This window comes from Dermacentor albipictus, chromosome 2, assembly GCF_038994185.2.
Source record: "Dermacentor albipictus isolate Rhodes 1998 colony chromosome 2, USDA_Dalb.pri_finalv2, whole genome shotgun sequence".
NCBI classification, from domain to species: domain Eukaryota; kingdom Metazoa; phylum Arthropoda; class Arachnida; order Ixodida; family Ixodidae; genus Dermacentor; species Dermacentor albipictus.
This window is the reverse complement of record NC_091822.1, coordinates 133,373,156-133,390,891: the sequence shown is the minus strand read 5'-3', so window position 1 is coordinate 133,390,891 and position 17,736 is coordinate 133,373,156. Positions and strand designations below refer to the sequence as shown.

The following is a 17,736-nucleotide window of genomic DNA, read 5'->3' as shown; positions in this document are numbered from 1 at the left end:
ACACTTGAATTCTAAGTTCTTAATGATTCAATTCAAATCAAGCTCATTTATGTAAGACCTTCTGGAAAGAAATATACACTAAGAGCTCAATCAACAGCATGGCTACGCCCAGATATTTTCCATGAAGGCTGCATACATGTGCGCACGAAAAATAAATGGTACTCTTATAACAAATCACAATTTCTAATTGTATGACTGCTGAGATTCATGATATATATATATATATATATATATATATATATATATATATATATATATATATATATATATATATATATATATATATATATATATATATATATATATATATACGAAGAACATCATTCGCACTTTGCACCCCAATAATACTGGCGGTAATACAGAGATATTAAGTTCAAACTGAGCAATATTTGGACATTTATCTATTTTGCAATCTCTGCGCGAAGAAGAAAGAGTATTGAAATGTGTCTGAAATTAGTTACTGTCATCGAGGAGTATTATTTTCCTAGAGATAACGGAGTCATCTGCAAATAAACAAACGTTGCAGTAAAGGCATGAATGCAAGCGACTAATATAAATTAGTAAAAGTACAAAACCAAAAACGCACCCTTGTGGTACACCAGAGTGCACAGCAGAGAACTCTCAATTAACATTGTTGGCAGATGCAAACTGAGGTCGGGTAATAAGAAAGGAGGCAATCGGCATTAAAAGTTTCGAGCCTTTGTTAAGCACACCACATTTGTAGCGTAGGAGTTTGTGGCACACCTTCTCAAATGCTTTCGGTAAGTTTGAAACATGCAATCAACTAGGGAAGATTGATCGGGAATTACGTTTACTAAACATTATTAGCTGCGTTTCACATGAGTACGATTTGCGGAAACTGTGCTGCGAAGGAGTGATACACAAGTTGCGTTTTAAGAAGTTAGCGAGGCGGTAAAGATTCCACACTTGATATGAGTGATAGTGGTCTGTGACTAAAAACGCATTTTCGTCATCTCATATATAAAAGTTGAATAACCTTGTCGATCTCGATCAGCAAGTGATGCGCGAAAGGGTAAGGGTAGACAGGAGCGCCAACACTAACACGCCGTCTTTGTTATCCCGTCGTCGCCAATAAATCGCCTAAATGCCATTGTGATCATTCCTTCGACATGTCATCGTTGTACCATCTTCATATCATCGTCATATCATCCTCATGTCATCTTAAATCTGATGCTATCACTGCATTGCCATATCCTTCTCCTCACACCCATATTCGAGCCATCATCGTTATACCAGCATCGTCAATCGGTCCTTACCAGTCCTTCGTCAAGATAGTGTCGCCTTTGTCGTTCTTATAGTGTCCCTCTCATGCCGTTGTCGTTGTTGCATCGTCATCACTTTGTTGTAGGCATTCCATTGTCTTTGACGCAGCCGTCGTCGCCATACAGACGTCGTCATTCCAGCATGGCCATATATTCTCGACATATACCAATGTAACAATTTTACTATCTTCATGAAGAGGAAGACGAAATGCTTCTCTTGTGGAACACATCTCGCCCGTCTCTGTGCTTTTCTGGACTTCTCACTGCACTTGTGGGGTCTACGCCCCCTACATCACGGTGATGGATGTACAGCACCCCGAGGACCCTCACGGTGCCCGTTCATCCGCAGACATCAGTTCCAGGAAGCGAGCAAATACATCCAGTGATAGCGAGGACACAGAGCTGTACTCCGCATCAGGAGACGATTCCTCGGAAGATAGCTTTCGACTTGTCCAGTACCGCAAGGCCAGACGAAGAATTCTCAACGGATCTTCGGCGTCCAACTCGAACACCGTGAAAACTACACCTGAACGATGGCCTCACTCCATGCTGTTTGTGCCACAGAACGCTGCTGACAACCTACGCATCCTAAACAGGGAAGCACACTCCGTCTATCTAGAAAACACCATGCCGAACGAGATCAAGGATGTCAGGATAAACACTAGGCGAAACATCCTGGCAATCGATGTTATGAACCCGAGCGCGCTCAACATACTACAACATGTAACGCAACTGGGTAACATCAAGGTCCGCTCCATCGTGCCAGCGAATGGTGCCACAATAACAGGAGTCATCTGGGACATTGACAATGAAATACCTAACGCAGACCTCCCAGTTCTCATAAAACGAGCAAGTGAACACAGCGTCATTGTACATGTTGTTTGCCTCGGTAACACACGTTGTGTGAGGATAACGTTCAAAGGTGACTGCCTTCCATCCTACGTGAAGGTTGGCCACTTTCGCCACCAGGTTTAACCATTTATTCCAAGATCAATCCAATGCTTCAATTGTCAGAAGATTGGCCGTGTGAACGGTGTTTACAGAAATACTGCCATGGTGCCCTCGATGCGCCGAACCCCACTCTGAAGACAACTGCAGCGCTACCACTTTGAAGTGTCCTAATTGTCAGGGCGATCACTGCGCCTCTTCCAAAAACTGTCCGCAGATCAAGAAGGAGATCAAAATTCTTAAAGAAATGGTGAGAGACAGCTCTACCCACAAAGATGCCGCGGTGAAAGTGCAGCGAAGACGACGTCACCGTCAAAGGACTTCATGACGGAGAATATCAACTTTTCAAGAAAAGTCAACTCGTCACGCAGCACCATCAGCAGATGTCTCCAGCACCACAAACACCGATGTCGGAAGGGAGAAAATTGCCAGATCTCTCTATACAAAGGAATGCCCACCACTTCCGCGTGCACGACCGGCAGAAGAGCCACAGAAGAAGCCGCCCCCAGTACAGCAAGGTGCTGTATCCGAGGAGTCGCGGAAAACAGATGAGCAAGTGATAGCTCTTATTAGGCCTTTAATGAATGCCATTCGCGTGTTGCCAAGCAACATGCAGACACCGTCTGTCAGAAGTGTGCTTCAAGTACTGGACGCTCTGAGTCCGGTGCTGGCAACCCTTGAGTAGATCATGGCTCCCCAGCCACTCTCCTTCAGGGATGAGGTCCGACAAGCAGCTATTTTACAGTGCAATGCCCGCGGACCCAGAGCGTGCATTTCTGATTTCCGTCACTTCGTGTATGCCAATATGTTTCCTATTATCGTCATTTGCGAGCCTAACTTATCGAACCTGATCAGGCTTTCTAGATATGGATCGTTTATGTCGCCAACTGTTGGGGAAAACATAAGGTTTTGGTATTTATCCGCCGTGACCTCACTTACATTCATCAGCCTGCACCACCTATCGACGATAATCAATATATATGCCTAACAATAAGAAAAAGAATTTTGCCTTTACTTTTGTGGGCGCTTACCTATCTCCGTCAAGTCGATTTGGTCACAAAAAACTTCGAGACATCCTATCCTCAACTCCCGATCCCTTAGCATCATTGGAGATTTCAACGCGCATCATACACTCTGGGGAAGTTCGAAGGTCAACGCGAGAGGAAGAGCTCTGGTATCTTTCGCCGCCAGTAATGAACTTTGGCTGCTGAATGATGGAAGCCCTACATTTCGACGTGGCCCCACATACAACAGCTGTCTTGGCTTTTGTCTCACGAAGCCTTGTCAGACGTTCAGGGTGGTTTGCGGACATAGAGACGCACGGAAGTGACCATATCTCCACGTACGTCAAGATCAGAAGATTGTCCCTTTACAAAATACGAGATATGATCCAATGAGTGGACTGGTCTAAATTTCAGTCTGTGATGGAAGAACACTGCGACGCCAATCCAGCTTTCGACTTGGAAGAGGCAATAGAGAGCGTGGTACAAGACACTATGCGCACTGTCACATGCTCTTCAAAACTGACAGAATTTGATGTGTAACTAGAACGACTTCGAGCAATCCGACGGCGTGCTGAACGAAGATACCGACGTACGAATACAGTGGACGATTTATGGACCGACAGACGCACGCAAAAGAAGATCGAGCGCCGGTTAGACAAGCTTGAGTCGCAACGTTGGACTGCATTCTGTGGGTCGCTAGATCCACGCAAGCCTTTATCGCAACTATGGAGAACGGTGCGTGGTCTCCGGACACTTCCCGTACAGCGGTTCCCATTCAAGGCTCTTGCCCTTTCTCAAAAGAGACCGCAGATTGACGTGGCAGAAGATTTCTGCGTGAGATTATCCGGCCAACTCACAGCTCCCAACATTCCAACACCTTCGAGTAGTTGTCCGCCACCACGTGATCTCAGCATGGATTTATTATTCTCCATCTACGAACTTAAGGCAGCATTAGCTTTGTGTGACCGTGCATCAGTGCCAGGACCTGACGGAAGTTCCTACCGAGCTCTGTGTCACCTGGGGGAGAGAGCGAGGGGAGTTCTCCTTTTTTTGTACAATGAATCTTGGGGAGATGGTGCGCTGCCAACACGCTGGAAGACAAGTCGCCTTGTTCCACTGCGGAAGCGTGGCAAGTCGCCGTTGGAACTCTCGTCATATCGCCCGATCGCTTTGGCAAGCTGTGTGGGCAAAGTAATGGAAAGGATGGTCCTAGGACGCCTGGAGTGGTACTTGGAGTACCGCGACACCTACCCGGATGCCATGGCAGGCTTTCGGTTATCGATCATCGATCGATAACGTCGTCGGCCTAGTCACCTACATTCAGCATGAGAAATGCCGTAAGCATCTCTGCGCTTCTTTGTTCCTCGACATCAAAGGGGCGCATGACACATTAGGCATGAAGCCATCCCCTCTCCTCTAGCAGACGTAGGAGTGGGTGGGCGGGTGTTTCAATGGATACGGAGCTATCTCTCAATGCGATCCTTTCTTGTAAGCACCGAGGAAGGCCATACTTCTCTACATTATAGCTGCCGCGGCGTCCCACAGGGCGGTGTACTTTGCCCTGTGTTATCTAATCTAACTCTAATTGCTCTTCTTCAGCACGTGCCAAGCACAGTCAGATTATCAATGTACGCGGATGACACTTGCATATGGATGTCTGCAGTAACACGCATACAGTTGCGAGCGAGAATTCAGAGAGCCGCCACCCAAACTGCTATCTACCTCAGTAATCGAAGCCTGGAAATTTCCTCCGAGAAATGCGCACTAGTGCCATTTACGCGGAAACCCATGACAAACTACAGCATAATGATAAATGGCCAAGTGATACCACGTGTTTGATCGCACAAGTTTCTAGGCGTCATAATCGACAGGGACTTGTCATGGAGCCCTCACGTATAATAAGTGAAAAAGCGGTTGATAGGCATCTGCCACCTGTTCAAGTTTTTCACTTGCAAGATTTGGGGAATGTCGACAAGTTCCATGTTACAACTGTACAGGGTGCTTTTTCTAGGCTTTCTGCGATACAGCTTGCCAGCACCAACGCAGTTAAAACAAATCTACCCACAATACAAAGTGTTCAGGCTAAAGCGCTCCGGATCTGTCTAGGCCTGCCTGGGAGTGCACCAACAGTGGCTACGATAGCAATCGCTGGAGACCACCTTATCAAGACCCACATTGAAATTGAAGTGCTCAGGACCGATATAAGGCATCTAACCGGGACTCCTCGTCACCACTTAGCCTCTCTACCAGCGGACAGACCTCGCACATCTTTCAGCCAAACGATTACCAGAAATGATGAATCACTGCCATCTTGTTTCACTCCAGCTGCGAGACCTTCGATTCCTCCATGGTGCCTCACAATACCTGGCATCACGAAAAAAGCTGATCTATCATCACCACCCCTTAAACAGCTCACACTACTATTTTTGTACGAGAGCTACCGTGCCTCAGCACGTATCTACACTGATGGATGTCTTGCCAAACTGCTCCGCGGCGGCAATCGTGATACCAGCGACAGCCACACCAATCAAATTTAAGACGACTCACACGACAACGTCGACGGCAGCAGAGCTCGTAGCACTCTTTACTGCCCTTCATTACATTGGTAATGAACAGCCACACAAGTGGACGGTATTCTGCGATTCGAAGGCGGCACTGCAGTTTCTACTGTCACCTTTACGACGCGGACCGCACGAGCAGCTAATATTTGAAAAAACAGGGACGTTACATCATAAGTGATGCAGACCATGAAATAACCTTCCAATGGCTTTCAAGTCACTGCGGGATTATCGGCAATGAACGGGCCACCGATCAAGCTGCCCGCTCAGCCCACATTGAAGCGCATCACGTAACAATTCCACTTTCTAGAACTGACGCAGCATGGAAGCTCCGCCTGTTTGCTCCGCAGTGCACCGCGTCGCAGTGGAATGAGCCACATTTAAGAAGTACTCGACTGTACTCCCTTGATCCGACATTAAAGGCACACTAAAGCGAGACAATAAATTAGTTTAGACTAATGAAGCATTGTTTGAGAATCCTGCAGGCAGTAATTTAAAAAAATAGTTAGATTATTAGATGAGAAAATGCAGGCCCAATATCAGTGTTTGAATTTCGCGCCCAAACCCCAGCGCCGGAACGTCAGCGTGACATCAGGGATCCCAAAATAAGATTTCGCATTTGGGCCGCGTTGGCTGAATAAAGGTTCCCGAAACTTGCCATGTTTAATATTTGGTTCCTTTAGAACACAATGTAGTCAATCTGTACCGCTATATATATAATTAGTAGGCCCTAGGCGATGCCATCAATATCCAAGACGTCACAGCCCCCAGGTGCGGGAACTTAAGTAGGCGTCGCCACCCGTATTTCGTTCTTGCGCTTTCTCTGGCTTAACAAACGTCTTATCTTTGCAAGAGTGCTGTTTTTGGTGTTGCAGAACGGTAATCTACTCATGCAAAAGAAATCATTTTTCCCTTTAGTGTCCCTTTAAGTCTCCGAGCGCCATCACAGCTTCGCCGTGGAGACGCTCTTGTATCTACTGTAGTTGGGCGTTGCCTTTACCAAAGCTTATGCATTCCGCATAGGGATCACCGACACCGCAACCTGTGGCCACTGCGGCCATGGACAATCAATTGAACATATTTTGTGTGATTGCCCGCAGTACAGTCCACAGAGGGAATGCCCTCGCCACGAATTTGACCAACTGGGTGACCAACCGCTATCGGAAAAAAGAATTCTACGCCACCGAAGAGACCTAACGTCACAGAAGAAGGCCGTGCAAGCGCTATTGCGATTTCTGCGATCTACCGGCCTTCGCGAACGTCTTTAACTGGAACGCTTTTTGTGTGTGTGTCTCCATGTGTGCGTATTGTTTTTTTGCGTTTTCCTCTCTGTCATCTTTCTAACCTCTATCTCCCATCCCCAGTGTAGGGTAGCAAACCGGAGACTGATATCTGGTTAACCTCCCTGCCTTTCCTCTTCATCTCTCTCTCTCTCTCTCTCTTACTATCTTCATCCAATCGTTCTTTTGCCATCGTCGTCATTGCAACTACGAAATACCATTGTTACAAGACAGTCGCCAGGCCTTCGTCGTCATGCTATCGGCATAACGTTGTCAGCACGCCGCCTTTATCACACCGTCATCATCACAACGTTGTCGTTCTGCCGTTGTTTCCTATCTATCGTCGTCATTCATCACTGTCACTCCAGCGTCGTCATCCCATGATCGGCATGCCGTCTACATCGCATCGTCGTCGTTCCGTCGTCATGCAGTAGTCCTCATGCCACAGTGGTCTTTCAATCGTTTTGATGCATTCGTCGTCGCATCGTCGGCATCACATTGCCATCACGCTGTCTTCGTCAAGCCGTCATCGTCATACCGTTGTTTTCACTCCCGCGTCGTCATCCCATGACCGTCATTTTGTCGTCATACATTCTATTGCCGTCATTGCATCGTCGTCATGTCATCGTGGTCCTTCTATCATTGCCATGCGTGGCACGTGCATGATCGAGCGCAAATAACTTATGTTGAGCGAGGTAGTTCCGATGTGAAAATATGTATAACTAGCTAGTTTAATCTCTATCTGCAAATTTCTGTTAATGGGAAGCTGAAACACTTTTCAAAAAAAATGATTTCCCTGCAGCATTCTACAGTTTTTAGGCCATTGAACACGAATAGCTAGTTTAAAAAGGACGGAAACAAACGCAAGCGGCTGTTTTTTGCAAGAAAACGCGCACAGCACCTAAGGGCATCGCGCGAACGCCGCTGTTGCCCGTGATTGGTCGGGACCGCTGTGACGTCATTCACGGGGATCACCGGTCGGCGCCGCCGTTTCAGAGCGTAGCACGCTGTTCTAGTCTGGCTTCACAGATGAGTTGTAAGCATTATGGAACGTTCTCGATGTCTCGGACAGCTCGTATTTTCGCCTTACACGTTCGAACCGACAGCCCATACAGAAAACGATGGCGGCAACGACGATGTTAAGTGCGCAAACAGCGAGAACGATGTGTGCACCTTCTCGCGCATTGGAAATATTAGCTGGTACGTATGTTTTTTCATGTAGCTGCACGTTACAATGACAGGAGAAGAAACGCGCTGGAGTGTCACTGGTAACTTACTGCTGGAAGAATGCCGAAGCACTAACTTTTCATTAGATTGTGAACACGTACAGGTGCAATACCGCGATGTCAAGCACCTTGCCGCTGCTTGTCTAAAATTCGGTGGTTTTTTGCGTGTTGATACACGATCGCGAACAGAAGTACCGCGTTTCAAAGCGCGCACATACAGTGCTGCGAGGTACGATCATGGAAGTTGCTTATCATACACATCCAGCTGCAGATCGAGATGGCCAGGGGGATTATATGTGCAATATTCAGACTAAGGTTCGACGACATTGCGATTGTGGCTCGATCAAGAATCGGTATGCGTGCTGCATGCTAGTGCTGACATACAGATATTGGGAAGCTTTAGCACCGCCATGTGGTAAACACGGTAACCTTACGGTAACTGCAACCGTACGTCGAATGTCGCTAGGCAAGCCTAGCAACGCTAGCAACAACACGCCTCCGCATTGGTCGTTAGGCTATCCGGCTACACTAAAGCTGTTTTACTAGACGTTCATGGCTGCAAATGTTCGCATTTCTCGAGTGCATCAATGTGGGCACCGGAACACCGGAATTGGAATACCGATTGCCCGCATCGTTGTCAAGCTCGGTTGATAATCAGTGTCGCGGAAATGGTTCGAGCACAGCACAGTTGATTTCGTCGGCACGAAATTCTCTCTCCTCACCGCACGGACCCACTGCGCTGCAAGCTTCTTGTCCTTCGGGAATATGTGGAACACCATAACGTCTCGCCCGCCTGTGTTCGCACAGCCGAATGCTGCACAGAACGAGGCCATGTAGGGCGCCCTCGGCTGTAGGTACTCACGCAGCACAGAAAGGAGGCACAGTTCACGCAAATCGCAAAAGAAAGCAAACGTCAGTGGCGGCAGATCTCTCGTAGCGTCGTCTAGTAAAGCGCTGGACGGAAAGAAACACGCCAGCACATGCCAGCAAGCCGGTCTGCAAGCACGCTCCCCGGGAATGACGTCACTCTCACCGGTTCTCTCCTCCGGCTGCCTCCTCACCCGGCACTCCGGGAAGCGACGGGGGCGTGTCCGCGGGGGGGGGGGAGGGTTTAGAAAGCAATTTCCGCCCCTTATATTAACAAAACGAAGAAAAAAGTTTCAGAACCATAAATTAATAGGTCTGTTCTTCCCAATCCCAGCAATTCATGGAAATTGAAAACCGTTGCAGCTTCCCTTTAAGCAGAAACGGCACTTTTCCCAAATTTCAATGGAAGTGTTGCTTAAACCGATTCCCGAAACGCGTTGGATACGAATATTTTTTTGTCTGTGCCTCAAAACTCCGCACTTCCTTGCCTTATTACTCAATTTAAAGACCGCGGGCAGCATAGTCCTCGCTACCACAGTGCATGAGGCAGTCGTAAACAGCAAACTAGACTAAAGCAGTTATTGTATAGCGAAATATTTTTCCTGTCTACCTACATATAATCGGTCTGTGCCAATATGTACGTAGATTTTTACAAAATCTACTGTTTCTGGGGTAGTTTATCCTTAAGTAGGGATGTGGATGCACAAGAATTTCAACGTCTTGCTCAATGCACCAATAAGAATAAAAATGTTTTATTTGTCCTTTTTGTCTAGAGCCACATGTACCTTTCATGCACTTATGTCTGTCAAGGTGACGAAGTAATTGTTGCACCTGACAACTCAAGTTGCTACGTAAGTATGTTCGTGCAGTATATTGCCTATAATGGGTATAATACCTCTAATACTATAGTCTCGAGATTACTTCTAGTAATCTTAGTTTCTCAATAATAAAACAATACGCCATCTACAATTGTTTTAATACGAAGTTTACGCAAGAATTTCAATTGGGATCACTCTGTCAGAGAATACCGACAACCAAAAGCAAAAGCATTTTAGAAATAAGAACTGGAGCTACATAATTCCAAAATGAAGCATGCTAAACAAATTTCAATCTTATGGTTTTATATTGGTCCACGTGAAAGAACCATGCAACATGCACCGTAAGGTTTTTAAGTACCTTCACCTGTATAAATCGATAATGTATGAGTTAATGTAAGCTTGTGTGTCGTTGTCTACGCGTTTCGCTTCTAAGGCAGACTGTCACGGCTGGTCAAATCTTTTATTCATTCCACGGACGGAGCATGATATAGCTCACCAACACCTGATCCCGAAGAGAGAAAGGGCACCGCCATCTAGATGCTCACGGTGTTACTCGCTTACAGTGGTTCATGTCACGCTCAATCCACGGACTGAACCGATGTTCTTACCTGACGAATTTCTCTGCCATTACGAACGCTTTTGTAACGTTCTTGGGGCTTAATTGCTCCTTAAGATAATGCGAGGTTCTGGTTGGTTTCATTTTCTCTGTCGCTAGTTTTTTTTTCTCTTGTTCAAAAAAATAATAATAATTGGCTTCACTGGTAAGTATTCGAAAGGTTTTTTATGTACTCTATTATTCCTTCATCTGATGCTTCTTGAATAAAGATGTGCGGCGTCTCCAGATTCATGGCGTTTGCAATCGGCCTTACCATGCAAGACTCATGAGCTTTTGGTTCTCTTAAGATAAGTTCTCAATCAAGCCTTATCTGATAGGCATGATATCATATTCCATAGACTACCAGGTACCTGCGGCATCGACAACGTCGGTGGTGACATTCTCTGGTGATGCTGCTCAGTCCTGTGTTCTTATTGTGCGCTAAAAGGCGTTGTTATTAAGCATTATACTATTTGGTGCGGTGTTTATTGAATTCAAATGTGCAAGAGGGCAATCTCCATTCGAGAAGTAAAAGAAGTGTCAGTCGTATACTCGTTTCTGGAAGTTGGGCCTACCACTGGGGAAGTGGGAAGACTGCGTTTCTTCCTTCCTACACATGGCGGGATCCACAATGCTATACTGATCGCCTGCATGCAAGGGTCAGACATAAACGGTATGCGAGCGAGATGATATAACGCGATTAACCTTTGGAAGCCTCTGCGGAATCGATACACACGCTAAACCATGGCTCCTTAATAACGACGAAATGTTGTGCCACAATGACGCGTAGTGTAGGCACACAATCGTGGACAGACTCGCATGGCTAAAGCACGTTGGTGGGCTAGTTGTTTGGAGTTCATGCTAACGCAGAGAAACGCGGCGCCGCGAGGAGAAAAAAATAAAATGACGACACAACGTTGCAAGCCAGAAGAATATTTCTTGAAGGGGCCAGCGTCACTGCAGGAAAAGTGAATTAACTGTGTGGAGCTTTCTGGGAGCTATGTTAGGAAATATAAAACTGAACTTGCCAAATGTATTTCTTCTTGCATAGGTAAGCAAATTATTCAACATCGCTCGTAATATGCGTAAGATGGCTTTGGAAACATGCGCGCAACATACAGGCATGCATGGCTTTGCAAAATATGTTTAGAATGCCGACCCACAAAGTATATTTTCCCAAGCCAATTTACGTTATTTTAACGTTTAGTTCATTGCACATGAAATATCAGCGGGGAAATGTTTATCGTATGTTTTTGTTGCATTTGTATAGCAACCCATGTCGCCAGCAGCAGGTTTGTCCCTACACACACCCTAGGGTGGGTGTACCCATCCCCTTGTTTTTTTCTGAAGACAACCCTTTAATTCGTAGCGAATACACCGGCAACGGTGAATCTGTGTCCTGTGATTTGGGAAACCACGGAGGCAATTTGGGAGCTTCCTGTCGAAGCAGTGCTCAAAGAAGTACGAACGTCAGCAGAGAAAGTTATTGAAAATGCCACTTTCATTGATGTATTTACAGACGAGAACAAGAGCTACCTGATGCGTCAGTTAAGCAAGTACAAATAACTAATTTTCTACAACCTTCAGCAGTGACTTGTCGACCCAACCAGAACACTGCTAGCTCTCTATGTGTGCTTGTCACGAAAGTAAGAAGCAGTAAACTGGTGAGAACTCCTTCCAACAGTCGGCTTACCGTACGATGAAGAAGCCTGCAGGAATCTGGATGCAGAGTCGGCTATCTTCCGACCATTTACGGAGGATTTGACATCCACAGCGTTTCTGTGTTTGATTCTTGTTGTTCCCCACTTTGTCGCTATGTTTCCCAAGTTGCAAAATGTTATCAGTAATATTTTGTTGCTAGCGATCATCACTGCCACCATCAAGCCCTCCTTTTACAGTGAAGCTGTTAAAGGCTTGGTTCCCCAGTATCGTGTCGCGTGTAGAAAAAAAAAACTATCATCATGAGGATTGGCTTCAGCGTCGTCGTCCTCTTCTTCCACAGCTGGCTCGTTGGCGACCCTCGGCGCTACCGCGCGAACGCCCTCGTGCTACTGCTCCCGCGTTCGTCGTCGTCATTAATTAACTAATCGAATTTATAATTAATTAAAATCACATTTTAATTAAAATTCATTTGGTTAATAAAAGCACAAGGACGTAACCAATAATTGATAAAGACTTTAAAGAACCGTTGTGACTTACCGAATGATAAACACCGGGGCCGCACGTTTCAGCTTCGCTGGTTAACGATCTGTACGGAGTGCTCGAGATAACAATTTTTCGGTCCTCGATTGTGTTTTCTCGTCAGAATGAAGCAGCTCCCTCCCTATCCATGTCAATTCGCTGCTGAGTGTCTCCATTGAAGACGTGGAACTGCCATATGTCCCAGATGCCACTGAAAATAACCGACGGGTAAATAGCCAAAGCCTGAGCACCACTGCAATACAGTTAAAGGGGTCCTCATCCACCCGTCTGGCTTGGTGAAAGAACACAGCCACGGATAGCGTACGCTACAGTGAACATCTCAGCCACATTTTGAAGTCATGTACACCGCGAGGAGCTGGCAAACGGTGCTCGAAGTCGCCTTTGTTTCAAACGCTCTCTCTTCAGCAGAAGCCTTCTGCTCACTCTTTTACAGCTGCTATATTTTGCCATATAGCAGATTGCCATATGCGACTGCCATTGGCCAATTGCTGACATCAATCAAGACGAACGGTGTTTAGATCAATGCGCGTTCTTCCCGCTGTTACGATGCGTACTTATCGAAGTAGTCTAATGAACAGGCTGAACTAAGCGAAAATCTGCGTTCTGGATTTCCATAGGAATTGCGCATTCTGGAAGTGCGATTATCCTACTACCGTCTGCAAACGCTCGACCACGCCAACCTGCATAGAAATAATGCTTTAGCCGGACTGCTTATGAGTGTTTAGTCGTTGGGGTTCGCTAACTTCTTCTAGTTTTAAACATTAAACTAGCCTCGAACAACGCTAAACTTGAGGTCAGACCAAACGTACACTTGTCAGAGAGCGCTTACTCCTGGCCGCGCGCTAAACTTGAGGTCAGGCCAAACATACACTTGTTAGAGAGCTCTTACTCCTAGCCGCACCTTGGGGACTATTCTGTAAGTGTCCACCTAATGTAGATGTCCATTTCGTCGGCTGCTGAAGTGCTGATTGGCTAGGGGCGCCTGCCTCCTTCTGACGCATACCCCAGCCCAGCCAATCAGAACTCCAGTTGCAGACAACGTGGACATGTCCACTAGGTGGACAGCTGCATGAATACCCACCCTTGGCGGGAGGCCTTGGCAGATCTTGCTTCGTATTGAACTATTGTGAAAATGCGCAATTTAGATGTCGTTAACACGCGTCAGTGGAGCTGGTGCAGGGCAAAGCTTGTCCGCACCACGTAGCACTCCATGTAGTGAGCGCGCACTCTAGCCTGAATTTAGCGGCGTATGCAGCGTAGCGTAGACACCACGGCCGCCGCTGGGTCTCGTGAAGAGCACGCTCGCTGAGCTAAAGGCGGCTTGCTGAGGACAACAGCGTGCTGTGATTGGTATCTGCGGGGGACATCACTCAAGGCCTGAGCGCCAACATCTGACAAACAGGTGGTCTGCTTCCCGAGTTGCACACCCTCGAGGTGTCTAGCCATCATGGTAGAAATTTGTTACGCTAGGAATCCTTTCAACGCTAGTCCGCAGTGTGGCTTAGGCGATGTGCTCACTGCCGTCGAACTCGCACGATCGAACATGAAGATTAAGTTTGTTCGACCCTCAAAAATTGTGTGCTTGTCGTAGAGATAAGTGCGAAAGGAACAGTGCTGCTAGTGCTACTCATGTCACTCGGTGCGAGAATAGCCGCGCGTAGATCTCTAGCACACTGTAGCACAGCAAAGGGATGAGACACAGTGAACTCAACCATAAACTTAGGTAAAGTGAAACCTCGTTATAACGAACAGTTAAAAAGTCGGAAATTAGTTCGCTATATCCATAATTCGTAATATAAAATTTGGTAAAAAATACATGCAAGAGGAGCAAAATTCAATCAGAGAAGGCACAGCAACTCGAACGATGCTTACTTGGGTCACGTTCATTTATTTACGCACAAAGAACTGCGTTATCGCGGCCTGCTTCTTGGTGTTGATCGCATTCCGTATCACGCCCTGTTCCACAGTTTGCAAACACTCAACAAGGGCAAACCCACTGCCCTCAATAGCACTGCAGTGGCGGCGCAATAAATCCAACGCAGCAAGTGCTTCTTGTGAAGTCGGAATGTTCTCATCGTCTACAGGGTCAGCCTGAGCTTCGTCTGCGGGATGTTGCGGTTGTGAGATGCTGACGATTTCTTTGGCTGTCGACTCTCGATGACGGCGTGGCATCTGTGGCGCTGTCAGCGCCTGCGAGGTAGTCCTGAACGTTTGCTGCGCCGCACAACAGACTTGTAGTGCAACGAAGCTTACCGCCTGCTATTAAAGTGAGGTAGGGCTTGGCGTCGCGAAGTTCGTTATATCCGTTTTATGCCAAACCGCGTTCGCTATAGGAAGTTAAAAATACATGTGTTTGACAAAAATATTTCGGAAGAGTTCGATATATTCAGTAATTCGTGATATGCGTGTTCGTTATATCGAGGTTTGACTTATAGCTAAGTTTGGCTGGTCGTAGGCCCCAAAACTGGATGTAGTGGCGTCTATGTGAGCATACAATATCAAATTTGAACTGCGCGCTATGATGGCCTTCAGTAAGGGGAGCATCATGGGCACGCTCTGCTCCGCCATAGCCTTCGCAGTGCAAGGCCTTGCAACAGAACCGAGAGCATGCTAAGGGCATCATAGGTGATCTTTGATTGCCATAACTCCGCTTCTGCTCAGACTTTTGGCGGCAAAGCATTTTTGAAATAGTCTGTTTTAACGTCAAATGCAATTCTCGACATGGATAAAATAGTCCAGGACCCTTTTAAAGAAGCTGACATCGAACACAACAACTATGATCATTTGGGCTTTCGTTTCCTCATAAAAATTCATCTCAATACAACTGAAAGACTAATTCAACTTTTAAAACGCACCAGCTCGTCAGAACGCTCCTATGCATATGTCTCGACTCCTAAACTCAATCTTACAGCCACCCGATTACACGGAGCTAGAGAAACAGCGCAGTTTCAGTTCTAATTTATAATTTCCAAGCCGCTGAGGCACCTCGCTTAGCAGTGTGTCACGGCAACACAACATGTGCTCGTCGGGAGAAAGCGCTGCAACAAAGGCAAACGATTAGATGGACAGGCAGCATTAGATAACACCGGCAGAGGATTAGTCAGGCAGATCGCCTTCGAAACGAGCAAGAAACGCTGTGACCGTGCTTGTTGCGTAGAGTGGTGCCCTCGCTAGCTGTTTGTGACTAGCAGGATTCTTTGTTATTACTTTAATTGTTCTAGCAGTGCTCATTATCATCAGCTCCTGCGGTCACCGAGTTTGGTCCAGAATAAAATAGGCATAAATTTTTGTCAATTTCCCTATTTTTGTTAACTTCCTTGTTTCATCCCCGAGTAATTTTCTTTTGTTCCATACAGATGCCCACAGCCAACAATACGTTAGCACCTATATACATCACTGAAGTACCTAACGGAATCAAAGGACGCTGCGAAAATGGGGATTGTGTTGGCACCGACACCGAACAGTCTATCGCAATAGACTGATCGATAAAATTAATTATCCTACTTCTATTGTGAAATAAAGTAGACCCTCAGTGCTTCATATTGCTGCTGCTTTATTCGCATGAGAGTGATCCTCACGTATTATAGTACAAAAACTAGGAACGCACCTGCCGAGCTAACGTCCGCGTTGGTGACTAGCAGTAACTGATCAATGTGTCTTTGACAGCAAAACAAAGCATTGTGTGTTTAAATACTTTGAAAGTGCACTAAAAGAATACACAGAAAACGTGATAGATCTGCTCAAGCCTTTAGTTATTTTCAACAGCGATATGCGCTGTTTTCCATTTCTGCCAGCCTGCTTCTAGATTATACCGACGCGTGTATTCTATGCAGAAGACAACGACGAGGGGGGCATTAACAGACTACGTCTAGTGGGTGGCTGAGATTGAGCGATGACGATGAAAACGTGCTTCTGTTCTGTTTGTTTTTGAACAGGCAGAAATTTTGGAAATGTCTTCAGTGGCAGTGTAATTTCTGTGTATCGTTGCAGCCGTGTCATTGCCCACTGAAACAGCGCATGCCCACTGAAACAGTCATAGCTTCTTTCGCTGGAATGAACCGCCCATCGGAAATCAAGGCATGGCCACTTATATACCGAGTTGCGCCTCTATCACCTCGTGTCCTTCAGTGCTAGCGGTTTGGGCACTCCATAAAAGGCTGCAGGTCTAACACCCGATGCCGAATTTGTGGAGAAGGCCATCATTCAAATGACTGTTCTTCCCGAAATGAGTCCTGCTGCCTTTGCAGTGGTCCCCACCCCGCAGATGAACCTAATTGCGCTACATGGTCAAAATAAGTACAAATCCTCGAAATAGTTGACAGACGTCGATGCTCTCGTCGTGAGGCTATTGGAAAAATTCAGAGTAGGACTCAAGGGTATGCTGGTATAACGACTCGTCAAACATTGTTTATGGAGAGCTCAATCTCTGAGGCTGTGGCAGCTTCCGTAGAAAAGGCGTTGGAGAAAGCAATGGAGCGCATCATGACAAATCTCACCAACTCCCTTGTTCAGGTGCTGTCCTCACAACTAACTCTGTGGCTTCAACTAACTAATAAAGCCATTATTGAGGATCCGGGGTCGGGTCTACCGCGGAGTCCACCTATTGAAATATCGACCGCGCAGCCTATCACAAATAACTATTCACCAAAGGCATCAACTCCTGAGAAAGTCGACCAAATCTGTCTGTCCGACACAGATGGGGTAGAAAATCAAGATGTAGATATGTACCCCTGATCTCTTAAACGAACAAGGTCACCGACAGAGAAAAAATCTAGCTCTCCCATTAACTCCAAGGCAAAAAAGTACATTAGAGAGATTCCGACTTAGGACTTCTTCATTTTAGACCAAGCAGTCTCTGCTGCTCGGATTTATTCAGCATAGGAACTTTAACAGTAATTAAGTGGAACTGTCGTTCCATAGTTTCGGCCGGAACAGATTTATTATACTTTATTTCT

At 46.3% G+C, this 17,736-nt stretch overlaps 1 protein-coding gene across 2 annotated transcripts in view; it reads left to right on the top strand.

Annotated features, from left to right (window-relative positions):
- The window catches only part of LOC135917479 (uncharacterized), a 58,278-nt gene extending 41,957 nt beyond the window's left edge, over window positions 1-16,321 (top strand). For both annotated transcript variants that reach the window (XM_065451048.1, XM_065451055.1), the window contains exons 6-7: window positions 9,940-10,017; window positions 16,138-16,321. In XM_065451048.1, coding sequence (XP_065307120.1) covers window positions 9,940-10,017; window positions 16,138-16,263 — 204 coding nt within the window. In that variant the 3' untranslated portion in view covers window positions 16,264-16,321. The remainder of the gene's footprint in view (window positions 1-9,939; window positions 10,018-16,137) is intronic.
- The last annotated feature ends 1,415 nt before the right edge of the window (window positions 16,322-17,736 follow it).